At 47.5% G+C, this 21,038-nt stretch overlaps 1 protein-coding gene across 1 annotated transcript; it reads right to left on the minus strand.

Annotated features, from left to right (window-relative positions):
* Positions 1 to 9,997: 9,997 nt before the first annotated feature.
* On the minus strand, positions 9,998 to 11,047 carry LOC121530990 (GTPase activating protein 1-like). The gene is made up of 3 exons (XM_041836430.2): positions 10,916 to 11,047; positions 10,538 to 10,739; positions 9,998 to 10,297 (listed from the first exon to the last, which is right to left on the minus strand). Exons 2-3 carry the CDS (start codon positions 10,694 to 10,696, stop codon positions 10,037 to 10,039), a joined length of 420 nt encoding a protein of 139 aa, XP_041692364.1. The 5' UTR covers positions 10,697 to 10,739; positions 10,916 to 11,047; the 3' UTR covers positions 9,998 to 10,036.
* Between the last annotated feature and the right edge of the window lie 9,991 nt (positions 11,048 to 21,038).

Below are 21,038 nucleotides of genomic sequence, written 5' to 3' on the forward strand. Positions count from 1 at the left end.
CCAGAAGAAGGCAGAGGAGAAGTACAAGGTGTTGGAGAACAAGATGAAGAATGCGGAGGCAGAGAGAGAGAAGGAACTGAAAGCTGCTCAACAGAAGCTAAACTCTGCTAAAACCAAGGCTGATGCGTTCAGTAAGAAACTCAAGGAGAGACAACAGGAGGCTGAGTCCCTGGTCCTAGAGGTGGAGGAGTTGAAGAGAGAGCAGGCTGGCAAGCACCACGGCAATGCGGACGCCCTCTCCCGGCGTGATGCCTTCTTCGCTGCCTTTACCCCGACGAGGACGTCGGTCCCGAGGAGGGGGATGTGTGATGTCACGAGAGGCTGTGTCCTGGAGGGACGTTACATCCCCCTGAGGTGGCTGCAAACCCAGACAGCTATGGCTCCATCTGCTGGTATGGTCGGGAACTCCACCCCTCTATGGCCAATCTTCCCACGCAGCTGAAACAAATGAGGAGCTGATGAGCTGAAGGTTTGGGAAGGGAAGAGACACAGTCTCCAACCTGGGCTCTGGGGAGGACAAGAGTGCTGCACGTCCACTTCCATGAGGAATATAAGGATTTGGAGATACTTACCTTTGGGAAATACTCACCTTTGGATATCTGCACCTGTGGAAATACGTGAGAGACATTTGGAAGGACGTTTGGCTGGGTTGGCCACTAGCTGCAACGTGGAATACAGTAAGACTGGGGAAAAGTTATTTGAGCGAGTGAGAGTTATGATTTTGGATGGGGAAGAGACATCCCTGAACTGTTAACCCTTAAAGAGCCACAAGAGAACAGAATTGTGTTATACTTTCGTTAGTTTCCCAAGACCTTTAATAAAATCCTTGTTTTGATTGAACCTGGTCTCCTTGCACTACTTGAGCAATCCCGCTGAAAGCTGGGTAGCCTCTCGTGACGTCACAGGTGCTATGTGGGATACAGCCTGTGTTCGTATTGGTGCTGGATACCACTGGGAATGGACCACATGTGGTTTAATATGAGCTTATTCTGCAGGCCGCGGGGGCTTTATAAAATGGTACGAGGCATTGGGATAACTTGTGGATGATCAGGGCTTTATTCAGGAACGTTTTTTGGGCTACTCTGATGTGTCAAGTGGGCGAGATGCGCAGTCTGTGTTTGACTTTATGAATTTTGAGATGTCTGAGTTTAACTTCATAGAGAAACTCATTGTCCAAACCTACACTGGCGCAGCTGTAATGGAATGGGGGGTGGGAGGGCGTGGCCTGACAATTCAAGTCTTTCAAAGACAAAATGGTTGAGACATTCCCAACAAACTGTATCTACATGAAAGACATTCCAACAACCTATATCTACATGGAAGACATTCCATCAACCTGTATCTACATGGAAGACATTCCATCAACCTGTATCTACATGGAAGACATTCCAACAACCTATATCTACATGGAAGACATTCCAACAACCTATATCTACATGGAAGACATTCCATCAACCTATATCTACATGGAAGACATTCCATCAACCTGTATCTACATGGAAGACATTCCATCAACCTGTATCTACATGGAAGACATTCCAACAACCTATATCTACATGAATGTAACGATCCCGGCTGTCTGAGTCGGGTCCTGGTCGTAATCTCCAGTTTCCCGAGGGTTCGGGAACGCTCCGGGGAGCGCTCTGGTTTCCGCACCTGCTTCCCATTAGCAATCTGCACACCTGGGCCTAATCAGCACCTTTCTTAGGCTCTGGCCCAACATCCAGTTCCTGCCGGATCGTTAGCCATGAACAGTAGGTGTTCTGTGTATCAGTTTAGAGTGTTCTAGCGTGAGTTTTGTTATTTTGTACTTTGTTGAGTTTTTGTGTTCTTACCTCCGTTTTTGTTCCACCTGCAGTCACACGTCCGGAACCTTCACCCCACCTCTGCCTGATGGTCGGCGGCTGCCGAGCCATCACTGGACCCAGTACTGCACCCCCCAACTACTCAACCACGCCGCCCGCTCTGTCCCTGGATTATACTGCACCTTTTGTCGTATCTAATAAACCCTCACCTTCGTTCAACTCTCCTTGTCCTGGTCTGCTTTTGGGTTCTGGCTGAGGGAACTGTGACAGAACGATCCGGCCAAATATGAACCCAGCGGACCTGGACTCTGTTCGCCATGCCATTACCCAGCAGGAGAAGATGTTGGGCCATCATAGCATGGTACTACAGGAGATCGCGTTGTCAGTTCGGAACCTTTCTACCGGCCTGACGGAGGTCCAGAACCAACGCCAGTGTCCGGTGGAGGACTCACTACCGGTTTCACCCATCTCGCCTGCCGCTTCTGAAGTTGTGTCCCTCCGTGAGCCCAAGGTTCCGACGCCGGATAAATATGAGGGGGAGCTGGGAAGATGCCGTTCCTTCCTTATGCAGTGTGGATTAGTGTTCGATCTACAGCCCTACTCTTATGCCACTGACAAGGCTAGGATAGCCTTTTTGATTGAGTTGCTGCGTGGTCGAGCGCTGGAGTGGGCTTCAGCCGTTTGGGAACGACAGGATCCCTGCATGGCTTCATACCAGGGGTTCACGGCCGAGATGAGGAAGCTCTTCGACCATTCCGTCCGAGGGAGGGACGCAGCTAGGCGTCTGTTTTCTCTTCACCAAGGAACTCGCAGCGTGGCCGACTTCGTGATCGAGTTCAAGACGTTGGCTGTGGAGAGTGGGTGGAACGAGGAGTCTTTGCAAGCGGCCTTTTACCAGGGCCTGTCGGAGCAGCTCAAGGATGAGTTGATCTCCTATCCGGAGCCTAGTGACCTGGACAGCTTGGTAGCCTTGTCTATTCGGGTGGATAATCGAGTCCGAGAGCGAAGGAGGGAGAAGCAATGGGGTCCGTCCAATCGATCAGCTTCTCAGTTCCCAGTCGGGTCGGGTGGTGGACCAGAACACGTCGATCATTCTCCACCACTAAGGATTAGTGGAGAGGACCTCTCTCCCGATTCTGAACCCATGCAAGTGGGTCGGCACGGGTTAACCAAGGAGGAGCGTCAACATAGACGTAAGACCAACTGCTGCCTCTACTGTGGTCGCTCGGGACATTACATCTCCACTTGTTCCCGGCGGTCGTCAAACTGCCCGGCTCGCTAAAGTTGGGAGGACTTTTAGCGAGCCAGTTTCAACCTCTCAGTACCTCTGTCAGACCCCGCTTCCCGGCTACCCTTGTGAACAGGAATCAGAGCTTAGCGCTTAACGCTTTTATCGATTCAGGTGCCGATGGAAGCTTTCTTGATGCCGAGTTGGTGGAACAGCTGGGGCTTTCCAAGGAGCAATTGCCGGAAGCCATTGAAGCGACCACTCTGAACGGCAGTAGTCTGGCACGTATCACGATGAGGACTGAACCGGTTAAGATGCGGTTGTCGGGGAATCATTCGGAGATGATTTCATTTTTCATTCTGCCGTCTTCCCATGTTCCTCTGGTCCTTGGATACCCCTGGCTGAAGGAACACAATCCCACGTTCGATTGGGTGACGGGCAAGGTAACGAGTTGGAGCCTTGATTGTCATGCTAACTGTCTCAAGACTGCCTGCCCCCATTCGGTTCCCAGTCAGGTGATTGAGGCTAAACCCCCAGATTTGTCCCTGGTTCCCGAGACATATCACGATTTGGGGGAAGTTTTCAGTAAGCAGAAGGCTCTGTCACTTCCTCCCCACCGACCATATGATTGTGCCATCAACCTGGTTCCTGGAGCTGTCTACCCCAAGGGAAGGTTATACAGTATCTCCCGACCTGAACGTGAGGCGTTGGAGACCTACATCAAGGAGTCCCTAGCTGCTGGTCTCGTTCATCCCTCGTCATCACCCCTGGGGGCGGGATTCTTCTTTGTGGGAAAGAAGGATGGCTCTCTTCGACCGTGTATTGATTATCGGGGGTTGAATGACATCACGGTCAAGAACAAGTATCCCCTGCCCTTGATGAGTTCTGCCTTCGACTCCTTACAGGGTGCTACGGTGTTCACCAAGCTAGACCTACGCAATGCGTATCACCTGGTCCGGATCAGAGAGGGGGACGAGTGGTTGACGGGTTTCAATACACCGATGGGTCACTTCGAGTATCAGGTGATGCCGTTTGGACTGACCAATGCTCCAGCGGTATTCCAGAGTATGGTGAACGACGTCCTGAGAGATATGATCGGTCTCTTCGTGTTTGTTTACCTGGATGACATTCTGATCTTCTCGAAGGAACCTTCCGACCACGTCCAGCATGTCCGGCAGGTTCTGCAGCGATTGTTGGAGAATCGTCTGTTCGTGAAGGCCGAGAAGTGCGAGTTTCACGCCCACACTACATCCTTTCTCGGGTACATCATCTCCAGGGGTGAGATTAGGATGGATCAGGAGAAGGTTAGAGCGGTTCTGGAATGGGTCCAGCCCGGTACGAGATTGCAACTCCAGAGATTTTTGGGGTTTGCGAATTTCTACCGCAGATTCATCCGGGATTACAGCCGTGTGGCCGCTCCATTAACTGCCTTGACTTCCAGTATCAGGACCTTCAAGTGGAATCCGGAGGCGGATCGAGCGTTTCTGGATTTGAAGAGGCGATTCACCAACGCACCGATTCTCTCTCAACCGGACACGGCCCGTCAGTTCGTCGTTGAAGTGGACGCGTCTGATGTGGGAGTTGGCGCCATCCTGTCGCAGCGATGCTCCACGGACAGTAAACTCCATCCCTGCGCCTACTACTCTCGTCGCCTTTCGCCTGCAGAGAGGAATTACGATGTGGGTAACCGGGAGCTTCTCGCGGTGAAACTTGCCTTGGAGGAGTGGCGCCACTGGTTGGAGGGGGCGGAGCAACCGTTTATTGTCTGGACTGACCACAAGAATCTTGCTTACGTGCAATCGGCTAAACGTCTCAACTCCCCGTCAGGCCAGGTGGGCGTTGTTTTTCGGACGATTCAAGTTTGCCCTGACGTTCCGACCTGGATCTAAGAACGGCAAGGCGGACGCCTTGTCCCGGATGTTCTCCAAGACGGAGGAGAGTGGGTCCAAGACCGAGACTATTCTCCCCCGGAACTGCGTCGTGGGAGCAGTGATGTGGAAGATTGAGGAGGAGGTGCTGGCGGCCCTTCGGACTCAGCCCGGTCCCGGTAACGGTCCACCCGGTCGGTTGTTTGTGCCTGAGTCGGTTCGTCCTGCTGTCCTCAAATGGTCCCACGCCAGCAAGATGGCTTGTCACCCCGGCGTGGCTCGGACTATGGCGTTTCTTCGCAGACGTTTTTGGTGGCCTGCCATGGCCGAGGATACTCGGGGTTTTGTTGCTGCCTGTCCAGTGTGTGCGCAGAATAAGAGTACCAATCGGCCCAGCTCTGGACTACTTCACCCCCTTCCTATTCCCCGGCGTCCATGGTCGCATCTGGCCCTGGACTTCGTCACGGGGTTGCCCGCTTCTGAGGGGAACACGGTCGTTCTGACTATCGTGGACAGATTCAGCAAGTTCGCCCACTTTGTGCCTATTGCCAAGCTTCCCTCTGCCTCGGAGACGTCCGAGATCCTGGTTAGGGAGGTTTTCAGGGTCCACGGTTTGCCCAGTGATATCGTTTCCGACCGTGGCCCTCAGTTTACCTCTGCTGTCTGGAAGTCCTTCTGTTTGGCCATTGGAGCTACAGTCAGTCTCACATCTGGTTTTCACCCCCAATCCAATGGTCAGGCGGAGAGAGCCAACCAGAAGATGGAATCCACGCTACGCTGTCTGGTCTCTTCCAACCCCACCTCCTGGGCCTCTCAGTTGCCTTGGGTTGAGTATGCCCACAATACTCTCCCTACATCTGCCACTGGGATGTCTCCCTTCCAGTGCCTGTATGGCTACCAACCTCCCCTGTTCCCTTCTCAGGAGAAGGAGCTCTCAGTGCCTTCTGTTCAGGCCCATATTCGGCGTTGCCACCGGACCTGGCATCGGGCCAGAAAGGCACTCCTTAGAGGTTCGGACCGGTATCAGCTCCAGGCGAATCGTCGCCGGATCCCCGCTCCCACCTATACCATCGGAGATAGGGTTTGGTTGGCCACACGGGATCTTCCGTTACGGACTGAGTCTAGGAAGTTGTTACCGAAGTTTATTGGTCCGTTTGTGGTGGAGAAGGTGATCAATCCAGTGGCAGTGCGACTCAAACTACCGAGGACGCTCAGAGTCCATCCCACCTTTCATGTCTCCTGCCTCAAGCCTGTCTTCCTCAGTCCTCTGTTGCCTCCTCCGCCTCCTCCTCCTCCTCCTCGGATGATCGGAGGTGGTCCTGCCTACACGGTGCGTCGCATTATGGATTCCAGACGGCGGGGCCGGGGTTTCCAGTATCTCGTGGACTGGGAGGGGTATGGTCCTGAAGAGAGGAGTTGGATTCCGCGGCGACAGGTCCTAGATGCGGATCTCATCAGGGACTTTTACCGCCTCCATCCTGGCGCTCCGGGAGTCCGCCCGGTGGCGTTCGTCGGAGGGGGTACTGTAACGATCCCGGCTGTCTGAGTCGGGTCCTGGTCGTAATCTCCAGTTTCCCGAGGGTTCGGGAACGCTCCGAGGGAGCGCTCTGGTTTCCGCACCTGCTTCCCATTAGCAATCTGCACACCTGGGCCTAATCAGCACCTTTCTTAGGCTCTGGCCCAACATCCAGTTCCTGCCGGATCGTTAGCCATGAACAGTAGGTGTTCTGTGTATCAGTTTAGAGTGTTCTAGCGTGAGTTTTGTTATTTTGTACTTTGTTGAGTTTTTGTGTTCTTACCTCCGTTTTTGTTCCACCTGCAGTCACACGTCCGGAACCTTCACCCCACCTCTGCCTGATGGTCGGCGGCTGCCGAGCCATCACTGGACCCAGTACTGCACCCCCAACTACTCAACCACGCCGCCCGCTCTGTCCCTGGATTATACTGCACCTTTTGTCGTATCTAATAAACCCTCACCTTCGTTCAACTCTCCTTGTCCTGGTCTGCTTTTGGGTTCTGGCTGAGGGAACTGTGACAATGAAAGACATCCCAACAACCTATATCTACATGGAAGACATTCCAACAACCTGTATCTACATGGAAGACATTCCAACAACCTGTATCTACATGGAAGACATTCCAGGTCCAACAGATGGGAGGTAGATTAGGGTTGGGAATTTGGGGGTTAGCCTACATTAAAGACAGGTTAATAGTTGCTTCTGACATTGCAGTGTGCAGTAGGTTAGTGCTGGGGGGGTTAGGGTTTTAGGTGGGGCTGAGGAGAGGTGAAGGGGGTGGATAATGGCAGTTTTAGATGGCAGTTCTGTAAGCACAGCACAGCGAGGGGCGCTGCTGTCCACCCATCCTATCTGTAAACAGCTCTGTTACTGAGGGCGTGGCCTGACAATTCAAGTCTTTCAAAGACAAAATGGTTGAGACTTTTCACAAAACTTGGTATAATATTGATATAGTATTTGCCTCTAGGATCGATGACCTCACTATGATGGATCATCCGGCATTTTGGCCTGCTGAACCGATTTCCGCGAAACGAAATGTTCGGCATCTATAGACCAGGATCTTAATATGTTCAATAAGTTGATATTAAATGTCATGGCCGCTGTGAGCCAATGAACTTGAGTGAGGGTGTGGCCTGACACCTCAAGTCTTTCAAATACAAAATGGTCGAGAATTGTCACAAAACATGGTAAAACAATTACATAGTATGCCAGGAGCTGAGCCCAAATGCAAACATTCCTGTGAAGGAAATATAGGAGGCATATATTCTGCCGTTCATACATACATGTGTCTTCTTCCATGGTTTTCAAACACTATATGTTTCATGATGAATGCCTAGTGCATAGGATTAGTGTCCTTTGCTGGTAAAACAAACTGACCAATGGCAGCCCGAGTGCACTTTTCACATTTTCACAAAACTTTGTACAACAATTACAAAGTAGGCCAGGAGGTCACAACTGAGCCCAAATGAAAATTATTCATAAAATGGCAAAATAGGAAGTATAGTCTGCAATTCATGCATGCGTGCTCTTCCATGGTGTTTTAGCCTCAGACTTGCCTGAGGCGCTCATCTAGTAAGACCCATGTTGGCCCGGGTTGGCCCATGTTGGCCCGGGTTGGCCCAGGTTGGCCCAGGTTCGAATCCTGCCACTGCTGCTTTCAGATAGGCATCCCTTGACAGTGAGGAATTGTTGTTGTTGTGCCTAAACAAAATGTGATGACTTACAAAATAACAAATGACTTATAAAATAATAAATGACTTATAAAATAATAAATGACTTATAAAATAACAAATGACTTATAAAATAATAAATGACTTATAAAATAACAAATGACTTATAAAATAATAAATGACTTATAAAATAATAAATGACTTATAAAATAATAAATGACTTATAAACTAAGGGTGTTATAAGACAGTAGAAAGGCCAAAAGGACCCTGGGTCATCATATTTGTTATAGTTTTTTCTGTTGTTGGTTACTTTTTAATTTTTTGATAACACAGACACTTAACACTGAAACTCACTCTGATTTTTTATTTTATTTTTAACTAGGCAAGTCAGTTAAGAACAAATTCTTACAACAAATTCTTATTTACAATGACGGCCTACACCGGCCAAACCCGGACGACGCTGGACCAATTGTGCGCCGCCCTATGGGACTCCCAATCACGGCCGGTTGTGATACAGCCTGGAATCGAACCAGGGGGTCTGTAGTGACGCCTCAAGCACTGAGATGCAGTGCCTTAGACCGCTGCGCCACTCGAGTGAGCTGAACTACGCAGCGACCCAGATCCTCCACTGTCCCAGACATCACACTCCCATTCATATGTTTTGTATGTATAACGTATTTGGAGTATTTGGAAAATATACTGTATACTGTATACAAGAACAATATAATATAATATAACGTTTTGTGAAATGAAAATTAATAAACTGAAATTACTATTCACATGGATTCTGTCTAATTTGAATGTATTCATTTGTTTATTTGTTGCCGTCATCAAACCAAGCGCCTCAAACATTTTTTGTTTACAGTTTGTAACAATGAGTCAAACATGCTTATGAAGAAAAAAAGATCTCTTGAAGAATAATGTTGATAAACATCTGACATTATACAGGATAATCAAAACTACTGCATGAATTTGCCTTGCCCTACAGGTATAAATGAATCCTGCAGGAATTTACCTTGTCCTGCATGAATTTACCTTGTCCTGACGGAATTTACCTTGTCCTGACGGAATATTTTTTTTTAAACATGCAGGATCTGTAGAATTTTAGAAATTCCTGCAGGACAATACAAACAGGACTCCTGCAGAAGCGTGGCTTCTGAAAGTCATCAACTTTTGTCCTGCAGGATTGCATTAGTACTGTGGGATTCCTGCAAGTCACCTGCACAATTCCTTCACAGAGGCACAAATTCCTGCAGGAGTCCTGTGGGACTTTTTTGTGAGGGTCACTGACAAATATTAGGAGAAAACCTAAACACTTCATGGTGATAAAAGAAAGAACCAAACTGAGACCATTATACTGAAATGCAGTTGTTTTATTGATGTCTAAAGGGAGGACCATGAGATCAGAGTGTGGGGGGGCAGGTATATTAGTCTATTGTAATTCAGAACACAGTTTAGAGCTGTGTCTGGGGACCCAAAGGGGAGCACGTTTTAGTTTTTGCACTATCACTACACTAAAACACTAGATTCAACTAATCAACTCATCATCAAGCCTTTAGTTGAGTCAGGTGTGTTAGTGCTAGGGGACAAAATAACTATGTGCACCCCCCAGGTCCCCAGGACCAGGATTGGGAAACACTGGTGTAGAGGGTGTTAGGAATTAGAGTGAGGTCAGAGTTTTGACAGGTTGTTGTGGATAAGAGGAGAGGCTTTGGTCTAGGCTTGGGGCTCTCAGGTGGAGTAGTACAGGGTCTACTGTAGGGGCTCTAGGGTATAGGAGTAGTACAGGGTCTACTGTAGAGGCTCTAGGGTGTAGGAGTAGTACAGGGTCTACAGTAGAGGCTCTAGGGTGTAGGAGTAGTACAGGGTCTACTGTAGAGGCATTGGGGGTGTAGGAGTAGTACAGGGTCTACTGTAGAGGCTCGAGGGTGTATGAGTAGTACAGGGTCTACTGTAGAGGCTCTAGGGTGTAGGAGTAGGACAGGATCCCTCCCCTCTTGATGGAGCAGCTATGCTGCCAAGTTCCGTTCTTGATGGAGCGCTCACAGGTCCCCAGCAGGTTGTCGAAGACCACGTCGGAGTCGTACACCTCCAGCCTCAGGGGGTCGTTCTCACGGGCGTTGAAGAAGTTGAAGTCCTCCTTCCACCAGGGGTCAGTGTTGTCGTTCTTTACCTCTGTCTTCCCACCGTAGCCGGAGCCCATAAACACCTGAATTATAATATTGATGATGATAATGATGATAATGATAATGTTAATCATCATCATAAACATCACCGTCATGATAAATATATATATATATATATATATATATATATATATTCACATTGTAAAGGGGAGAGGGGGATCTCATCCACCACCAATGTGTATCACCCAGACATTTGGCACGTGACAGATCACCACACATCATCTATCATGGTGGACAGGTGACTCAGGCGAGGAGAGATTTACCTTGACGTAGGCATCAGGGGTCTGGAACAAGCCGCTGTTCAGGTCGCTGGCACGGAGGTTGAAGACCTTGAGAACCTTACGTTCCTCTGCTGCATAGATCTGGACCACAGTCAGAACACACACCACCAGCAGGCAGCACAGAAGAGAGGAGGAGGACATGGCTCTCAGTTAGATAGGGCTTGATCCGTGGAGGGGAAGACAACTAGGAGAGAGAGAGGGGGAAAGGCATCACATAGATTTTTTTATTTTTGTATTATGTGGAATCAACTTTGATTCAACCAGTTTTAGCCCAGTGGGTACTTTACATAATGTCAATTTTAAAATATAATACATTATAAAGTAAACTCTCGTTACATGACACGTAAAAGGTCATAAAACCTGTGTTCTGTAGAGTCTGGAGACGAGCGTCTGTCTGTCTATCTGTCTCGGGGGAACCAACCACTGCTGGTTTTTCCTATGCCCTCTCACTGTTTATAAAGACCTCACCTGTGCATCCACAAAACACTCTCAACATACTCCAATAACACAGAGGTTGTATCCCAAAATTACACCCTATAACCCTACATAGTGCACTACTTTTGACCAGAGCCCTATATGCCCTGATGAAAAGTATTGCACTACCTAGTCCAGGGTGCCATTTGGGACACAGGTAAAGAGGCAATGGAGACAGGTGCTCTGTTCTCAGTGATGCTTCAACCAATGAGAAAACAGTCTGCGTGGCCGAACAACAGCAACACCTACAAATATTATTAACCTCAAATGCTGATGAAATGAAGGCCAGGCTTTTGAATAAATACTTTGAGGGCTAGTTTCCTGGACACAAGTTAAACTTGGTCCTGGACTAAAAAGAAAAACACTTTCAACAGGGATTCTCCATTAAGTGCGTTTTTTTGTTCGGGACTAGGCTTAATCTGGGTCTGGGAAATCGGCCATCAAAGTTCAATAAGGGAAATCCATTTAAATTCTAATTCATCATCACTGACAAATATTAAGACAAAAACTAAACACTACGTGATAAAATAAATATCCAGTCTGAGACCATAGTGCTGAGATGCAGGTTTCTTTATTAAAGCCATACCTAAGTGAGGATCGTCATATCAGATGAGTGCCAATGTTCAGTTTGGACACGATCACAGGGAGCATTTGGCATATGCTCAGTTATAGGGGTTAGTTCATTAATTAATGCACTTAATTCTGATAGTCAGACACTGTGATAGGGGTGGGTACTTAGTATGTGCGTCTCTTATGTTTAGAGGGTGTTTGGAATGAGAGTGGGGTCAGAGGTCAAAGGTCAGAATCGTGTAAAGTTTGAGGTCCTGCTGGTCAAAGGCATCACCAGAGTTTCATAACATTCGATCCTAAGCCCTGAAGACCAGGGGCTGACTGGAGGGTTAAAAACAAATCACATTTAATAAAGCATTGCGTGCATATCATCGTATTTGCGGGTCCAAGTAAAAATGGCTTTTTCTAATATGATTTCATGAAATGCTACGTCATTTTATATGACTGGAGACATTACAATAATATTTTTTAATACAACACAAATTACCAAAATGGCTACTCCTACGTTGACATACTGAGATCAATAAAACGAACGACCGTGTCTTAAATGCAACCAATAGCACAGGCGAATGAAAAGTATGGATACACAGATTGTGTGAGGAGGAAATTATAGGCCATCAACTTTCCAGTTAAACTCACTCATCCAGACTGTTTTCTTTCCCACAACTGTATTTATAAATATTGTGAAAGTCCTTTTAGCTGCTGCCTGATGTTCATTGAAAGCCACATTGACAGCCACATTGACAGCCACATTGACAGCTACATTGACAGCCACATTGACAGCCACATTGACAGCCTCATTGACAGCCACATTGACAGCTACATTGACAGCCACATTGACAGCTACATTGACAGCCACATTGACAGCCACATTGACAGCCTCATTGACAGCCACATTGACAGCTACATTGACAGCCACATTGACAGCCACATTGACAGCCACATTGACAGCCACATTGACAGCTACATTGACAGCCACATTGACAGCCACATTGACAGCCATATTGACAGCCACATTGACAGCCACATTGACAGCCACATTGACAGCCACATTGACAGCCACATTGACAGCCACATTGACAGCCTCATTGAGAGCCACATTGACAGCTACATTGACAGCCACATTGACAGCCACATTGACAGCCACATTGACAGCTACATTGACAGCCACATTGACAGCTACATTGACAGCCACATTGACAGCCACATTGACAGCCACATTGACAGCCACATTGACAGCCTCATTGAGAGCCACATTGACAGCTACATTGACAGCCACATTGACAGCCACATTGACAGCTACATTGACAGCCACATTGACAGGCACATTGACAGCCACATTGACAGCCACATTGACAGCCACATTGACAGCCACATTGACAGCCACAACTCAACAATCGTCTGTTTGATATTTGCCCCGTGTGCTGCCCAATTGCGGGATTCCCGACTGTAGGCCTGTATGTGCTTGTGATGTGACGAAACACAATAACCATTTTCCCTCTGTGGCTAAATTACGCTCTCTGGTGTAGAATTTTCAACGATTTCATTTATTTCTGTAGAGACAGGAGTAATGAGGCCTATATAATTTGACAAATGTATTTGAATTTATCTGCAGCACTTACAGTAGCCTACCCCTTATTGTGGCTATGTTTTCTTCCATGCGGCGTGATCTCCCCAAGGCCAAATCATCAACACTTCTTGTTATTAAATCAATGGATTGTGGTCAGTACCCCATATTAGGTTAATTGCGTAGGTAGGCCTACTGTTACAATAATAGTCTATTTAAACTAATCTATCAGCAAGTAGCCTACAATTACAAGAGAGTAAAGTCAGTAAGTCAATGAACAAGTATTTGTATCTAATCACTTATTTTCCCTGTTTAGCCAATAGTGGTTTAGCTATATTGTTATAGAAACGATGCAGGCATATACGCCCTTTTTAACCATTGTAGCACAGGTTCTATATTCATAAGGCTAATAAGAAAATATATAGCAGATACATTCCATTACAGCTGCGCCGTTGTAGGTTTGGACAATGAGTTTCTCTATGAAGTTAAACTCAGACATCTCAAAATTCATAAAGTCAAACACAGACTGCGCATCTCGCCCACTTGACACATCAGAGTAGCCCAAAAAACGTTCCTGAATAAAGCCCTGATCATCCACAAGTTATCCCAATGCCTCGTACCATTTTATAAAGCCCCCGTGGCCTGCAGAATAAGCTCATATTAAACCACATGTGGTCCATTCCCAGTGGTATCCAGCACCAATACGAACACAGGCTGTATCCCAAATAGCACCCTATTCCCTATTTAGTGCACTACTATGGGCCCTGGTCAAAAGTAATGTACTATAAAGAGAATAGGATGCCATTTGGGATTCCTGCCAAGAGAAAACAAAACAAGCTAAAAGCCAATCTGATGTTTAAACCTACATAAACAGAAAATACACTCATAAACAGTCAACATCAGGCAATCAAGTAAGAAATGGCTGACCAGAAGACAAAATCATCTTACCCCACGACACAAGATAAAGAAACCAGAAACGAAAAGAAAGGGCTGTCTTCCAACAGCTGCTTAACTGGCCAGTCTTACCTCAACCAATCAATGATCAACTCAGTAATATCAATGTCCTGTTCATCAGATATGTGTATCCCAGGGTAGGCTACATTATTTTTCTCCACATAACATCACAGGCAAGCTGGTCAGAGTTCCGCACAACTCCTCCCTAACTAACAATGACTACAGAGCCATATGGTATATAGACATACAGATAAAGTATCTCTATACTGTACATGACTTTGGGACTAATGATCCGTTCATAAACATGATTAAGCTTAGAACATATTGTCGTTAGATAATTAAGTGATAATGCCCGAGAAACCGGTGTTTGGAGGATATTTTGGCACGGGTGATGTTTGGCCCGAGACGAAGTCGATGGCCGGCAAACCGTGTAAATATATTCTCCAAATACCGGCTTTGAGGGCATTATCACTTAATTATCTAACGACAATATGGTCTAAGCTTAATAATGATGTCAGCTGATTCATGTCCAGACTCCCGACATGTTCATTACTATGGTACAGCTGGAGATCGAATTTGAATATTGAAACAATGTTGCAAATGTCGGAGAGACAGACAGCAAGGTTTATACAAATCTCTGATGTTGAAAACTAAATGTTAGTCTAAAAGAAATGTGAGATAATGTCTAGATGCTTTTATAGTGGAGATCAAGTTTATAAATTGCCTGGCTGGGCTGATGAGACAGTGGATTGCGCAGTCAAATGGAACAGAGTAAATAGACATTTTAACGTCCTAGATTTAGCCGGTGTTAACTTCTGGAATAGACACCGGCTGGAATGCGCTTTTAACCAATCAGCATTCATTTATTTATTGGGCTGTGTCTGAAAACGTTACTAGCTGTCAAATCCTTGCTTCCTCCGTCCTTGTTTCCTCAGTTCTACTCAAAGCGCATTGGAGGAGAGGAGAGGATCCAAGGTCCCTCCCATGGTCCTCTTCCTCCAATGAGCTTTGAGAGGAATTGAGAAAACAAGGAAGCAATGATTTGACAGCTAGCAACGTTTTCCTCACTCATTGGGCTGTGAAACTAGCCCTCAAAGTGTTAATTCAAAAGCCTGGCCTTCATTTCATCAGAATCAGAGGATAATAATACCTGTAGGTGTTGCTGTTGTTTGGCAACGCAGACTGTTATCTCATTGGTTGAGGCATCACTGAGAACAAGCCACCTGTGGAGTGCCATTGCATTTCTGTGTGGGGAGGAATGGAGGCGATGCCTTTTTGTGTGGTGGGGGGGGTCTTTATAAAAAGTGAGAGGGCATATGAAAAACCGTCAGTGGTTGGTTCCCCTGAGACAGACAGACAGACAGACAGATAGACGCTCGTCTCCAGACTCTACAGAACACAGGTATTATGACCTTCCAGGAGTCATGTAACAAGGGTTCACTTTATAATGTTTTATATTTGAAAATTGACTTGTCTTTTTCATTTGTTTGTCTTTCTCTCCTCTGTGTTAGTGTTTTCATTCTTCCTGCTCTGTGACCTGCTCTTAGGGAAACAACTGACATATTTATATTATCTCCTTTATCTCTATCTCTCCCCATCCCCTCTCCCCCCTCTCTCTCTCTCTCTCTCTCTCTCTCTCCCCCTCCCCTTCCCTCCCCATCCCCTCTCTCTCTCTCTCTCTCTCTCTCTCTCTCCTAGTTGTCTTCCCCTCCACGGATCAAGCCCTATCTAACTGAGAGCCATGTCCTCCTCCTCTCTTCTGTGCTGCCTGCTGGTGGTGTGTGTTCTGGCTGTGGTCCAGATCTATGCAGCAGAGGAACGTAAGGTCCTCAAGGTGTTCAACCTCCGTGCCAGCAACCTGGACAGCAGCCTGCTGGGGACCGCTGATGCCTACGTCGAGGTAAATATCTCCTCACCTGAGTCACCTATCAACCATCATAGCTGATGCCGTGCTTCTACACCTGCATTACTAGCTGTTTGGGGTTTTAGGCTGGGTTTCTGTACAGCACTTCGAGATATTAGCTGATGTAAGAAGGGCTATATAAAATAAAATTGATTGATTGATTGATTGATGTGCAGTGAGCTAACTGGGTGCTACTTGTAGACGTGGGTGGTGGTTGAATTGAGGCTAGAACACACCCCCTTCATATAAATCTAAACTAAAAAATATATTAGGATTATTGGGCTAATTATCATCATTATTATCATCATTCATAGAGTAAGTTATAGGACTCATCTTTGTATCTGAGCACGGGCAGCACCATTAAGGCCATCTCCATTTTTCAGTAGTCCATTTTCACAAAGCTTATATTGGTGATTTACTGCCACCTGCAGGGCTGAAGTCCTGAACCAAATCTTGTGTCAGTCATTTACTGTGGCCACCAGATGGAGGTGATGAAGCTTAAAAACATTTGCAATGAATAGTTAACCCAGTTTGAAGAAAAAGACAATGCTCTCCTTGGTTGATCGCTCCCAACTTATAGGAATACCCACTGGTTTCCAATAGATATTACAGCCACAAAGTCAAAATTGCCTATATCGAAGAAAAAATATAATGAAAACAAAAATTAGAAGGATTACTTTATCCTATCCCAGGTATTCCTTAAAGAGGTGGGGTTTCAAATGTCTCTGGAAGGTTGTGAGTGACTCCGCTGTCCTGGCGTCGTGAGGGAGCTTGTTCCACCATTGGGGTGCCAGAGCAGCGAACAGTTTTGACTGGGCTGAGCGGGAACTATGCTTCCGCAGAGGTAGGGGAACCAGCAGGTCAGAGGTGGATGAACGCAGTGCCCTCGTTTGGGTGTAGGGACTGATCAGAGCCTGAAGGTACGGAGGTGCCGTTCCCCTCACAGCTCCGTAGGCAAGCACCATGGTCTTGTAGCAGATGCGAGCTTCAACTGGAAGCCAGTGGAGTGTGCGGAGGAGCGGGGTGACGTGAGAGAACTTGGGAAGGTTGAACACCAGACGGGCTGCGGCATTCTGGATGAGTTGTAGGGGTTTAATGGCACAGGCAGGAGCCCAGCCAACAGCGAGTTGCAGTAATCCAGACGGGAGATGACAAGTGCCTGGATTAGGACCTGTGCCGCTTCCTGTGTAAGGCAGGGTCGTACTCTCCGAATGTTGTAGAGCATGAACCTACAGGATCGGGTCACCGCCTTGATGTTAGCGGAGAACGACAGGGTGTTGTCCAGGGTCACACCAAGGCTCTTCGCACTCTGGGAGGAGGACACAACGGAGTTGTCAACCGTGATGGCGAGATCATGGAACGGGCAGTCCTTCCCCGGGAGGAAGAGCAGCTCCGTCTTGCCGAGGTTCAGCTTGAGGTGGTGATCCGTCATCCATACTGATATGTCTGCCAGACATGCAGAGATGCGATTCGCCACCTGGTTATCAGAAGGGGGAAAGGAGAAGATTAGTTGTGTGTCGTCAGCGTAGCAATGATAGGAGAGGCCATGTGAGGATATGATAGAGCCAAGTGACTTGGTGTATAGCGAGAATAGGAGAGGGCCTAGAACTCGCCACGCCACATGGTAGGAGTGACCTGTCAGGTAGGACGCAATCCAAGAGTGAGCCGCGCCGGAGATGCCCAGCTCGGAGAGGGTGGAGAGGAGGATCTGATGGTTCACAGTATCAAAGGCAGCAGACAGGTCTAGAAGGACAAGAGCAGAGGAGAGAGAGTTAGCTTTAGCAGTGCGGAGAGCCTCCGTGACACAGAGAAGAGCAGTCTCAGTTGAATGACCAGTCTTGAAACCTGACTGGTTTGGATCAAGAAGGTCATTCTGAGAGAGATAGCAAGAGAGTTGGCTAAAGACGGCACGCTCAATAGTTTTGGAGAGAAAAGAAAGAAGGGATACTGGTCTGTAGTTGTTGACATCAGAGGGATCGAGTGTTGGTTTTTTGAGAAGGGGTGCAACTCTCGCTCTCTTGAAGACGGAAGGGACATAGCCAGCGGTCAAGGATGAGTTGATCAGCGAGGTGAGGTAAGGGAGAAGGTCACCGGAGATGGTCTGGAGAAGAGAGGAGGGGATAGGGTCAAGCGGGCAGGTTGTTGGGCGACCTGCCGTCACAAGTCACAAGATTTTATCTGGAGAGAGAGGGGAGAAAGAAGTCAAAGCATAGGGTAGGGCAGTGTGAGCAGGACCAGCAGTGTCTTTGATTTAACAAACGAGGATCGGATGTCGTCAACCTTCTTTTCAAAATGGTTGACGAAGTCATCCACAGAGAGGGAGGGGGGGATTCAGCAGGGAGGAGAATGTGGCAAAGAGCTTCCTAGGGTTAGAGGCAGATGCTTGGAATTTAGAGTGGTAGAAAGTGGCCTTAGCAGCAGAAACAGATGAAGAAAATGTAGAGAGGAGGGAGTGAAAAGATGCCAGGTCCGCAGGGAGTCTAGTTTTCTTCCACCTCTTTAAGGAATACCTGGGATAGGATAAAGTAATCCTCCCCCCCCAAAAATAAATTTTTTAAATAAAAAAATAAATTTAAAAAAAATAAAAAAATAAAAATAAAATATTGTAAAGTGGTTATCCCACTGGCTATAGGGTGAATGCACCAATTTGTAAGTCGCTCTGGATAAGAGCGTCTGCTAAATGACGTAAATGTAAATGTAAATTATTTCCGCTCAGCTGCCCGGAGCTCTGTTCTGTGAGCTCGCAATGAGTCATCAAGCCACGGAGCTGGAGGGGAGGACCGAGCCGGCCGGGAGGATAGGGACATAGAGAGTCAAAGGATGCAGAAAGGGAGGAGAGGAGGGTTGAGGAGGCAGAATCAGGAGATTGGAGGGAGAAGGATTGAGCAGAGGGAAGAGATTTTAGGATGGAAGAGGAGAGAGTAGCGGGAGAGAGAGAGCGAAGGTTGCGATGGCGCATTACCATCTGTGTAGGGGCAGAGTGAGTAGTGTTGGAGGAGAGGGAGAGAGAAAAGGATACAAAGTAGTGGTCGGAGACATGGAGGGGAGTTGCAAAGAGATTAGTAGAAGAACAGCATCTAGTAAAGATGAGGTCAAGCGTATTGCCTGCCTTGTGAGTAGGGGGGGACGGTGAGAGGGTGAGGTCAAAAGAGGAGAGGTGTGGAAAGAAGGAGGCAGAGAGAAATGAGTCAAATGTAGACGTAGGGAGGTTGAAATCCCCCAGAACTGTGAGGGGTGAGCCATCCTCAGGAAAGGAACTTATCAAGGTGTCAAGCTCGTTGATGAACTCTCCAAGGGAACCTGGAGGGCGATAGATGAATATATATCCATGATGTTTCCTCGAACTAACTCTATGATCATAATCATTCTCATTATTATCCAGGTATTCAGGGCTTTCGGCTTTCTTGGGAGGACAGAGGTGAAGAACGACAACACTGACCCCAGTTGGGAAGAGGAGTTCAGCTTCCTCAACGCCCGTGAGAACAACACCTTGAGGATGGAGGTGTACGACAGCGACGTGGACTTGGACGACCTGCTGGGGACCTGCGAGCGCTCCATCAAGATGGGAACCTTCCAGCATCAATGTTTCCTCAAGAAGGGTGGGACCCTGCACTACTCCTACACCCTAGAGCCTCTACAGTAGACCCTGTACTACTCCTACTCCCTAGAGCCGCTATAGTAGACCCTGTACTACTCCTACATCCTAGAGCCTCTATAATAAACCCTGTACTACTCCTACACCCTAGAGCCCCTACAGTAGAGCCTGTACTACTCATACACCCTAGAGCCGCTATAGTAGACCCTGTACTACTCCTACATCCTAGAGCCTCTATACTAAACCCTGTACTACTCCCACACCCTAGACCCTCTATAGTAGACCCTGTACTACTCTTACACCCTAGAGCCCATACAGTAAACCCTGTACTACTCCTACACCCTAGAGCCTCTACAGTAGACCCTGTACTACTCCTACATCCTAGAGCCTCTATAGTAGATCCTGTACTACTCCTACACCCTAGAGCCTCTACAGTAGACCCTGTACTACTCCTACACCCTAGAGCCCCTACAGTAAACCCTGTACTACTCCTACACCCTAGATTCTCTACAGTAGACCCTGTACTACTCCTACACCCTAGAGCCTCTATAGTAGACCCTGTACTACTCCTACACCCTAGAGCCCCTACAGTAGACCCTGTACTACTCCTACATCATAGAGCCTCTACAGTAGATCCTGTACTACTCCTACACCCTAGAGCCTCTACAGTAAACCCTGTACTACTCCTACACCCTAGAGCCCCTATAGTAGACCCTGTACTACTCCTACACCCTAGAGCCCATACAGTAGACCCTGTACTACTCCTACACCCTAGAACCCCTATAGTAGACCCTGTACTACTCCTACACCCTAGAGCCCCTACAGTAGACCCTGTACTACTCCTACACCCTAGAGCCCCTACAGTAGACCCTGTACTACTATTACACCCTAGAGCCCATACAGTAAACCCTGTACTACTCCTACACCCTAGAGCCTCTACAGTAGACCCTGTACTACTCCTACATCCTAGAGCCTCTATAGTAGATCCTGTACTACTCCTACACCCTAGAGCCTCTACAGTAGACCCTGTACTACTCCTACACCCTAGAGCCCCTACAGTAAACCCTGTACTACTCCTACACCCTAGATTCTCTACAGTAGACCCTGTACTACTCCTACACCCTAGAGCCTCTATAGTAGACCCTGTACTACTCCTACACCCTAGAGCCCCTACAGTAGACCCTGTACTACTCCTACATCCTAGAGCCTCTACAGTAGATCCTGTACTACTCCTACACCCTAGAGCCTCTACAGTAGACCCTGTACTACTCCTACACCCTAGAGCCCCTACAGTAGACCCTGTATAAAAGTATGCATTAGGGCATCTGCAATAGAATATACTTGGCAAAAACAAATGCATTTCTATAGCCTCCAAAATCGTTTTTACAATGGTGAAGGAGTTCAACGGCTGCGCAGTGGC

The sequence above is a fragment of the Coregonus clupeaformis genome, chromosome 18 (genome assembly GCF_020615455.1).
Source record: "Coregonus clupeaformis isolate EN_2021a chromosome 18, ASM2061545v1, whole genome shotgun sequence".
NCBI lineage: Eukaryota > Metazoa > Chordata > Actinopteri > Salmoniformes > Salmonidae > Coregonus > Coregonus clupeaformis.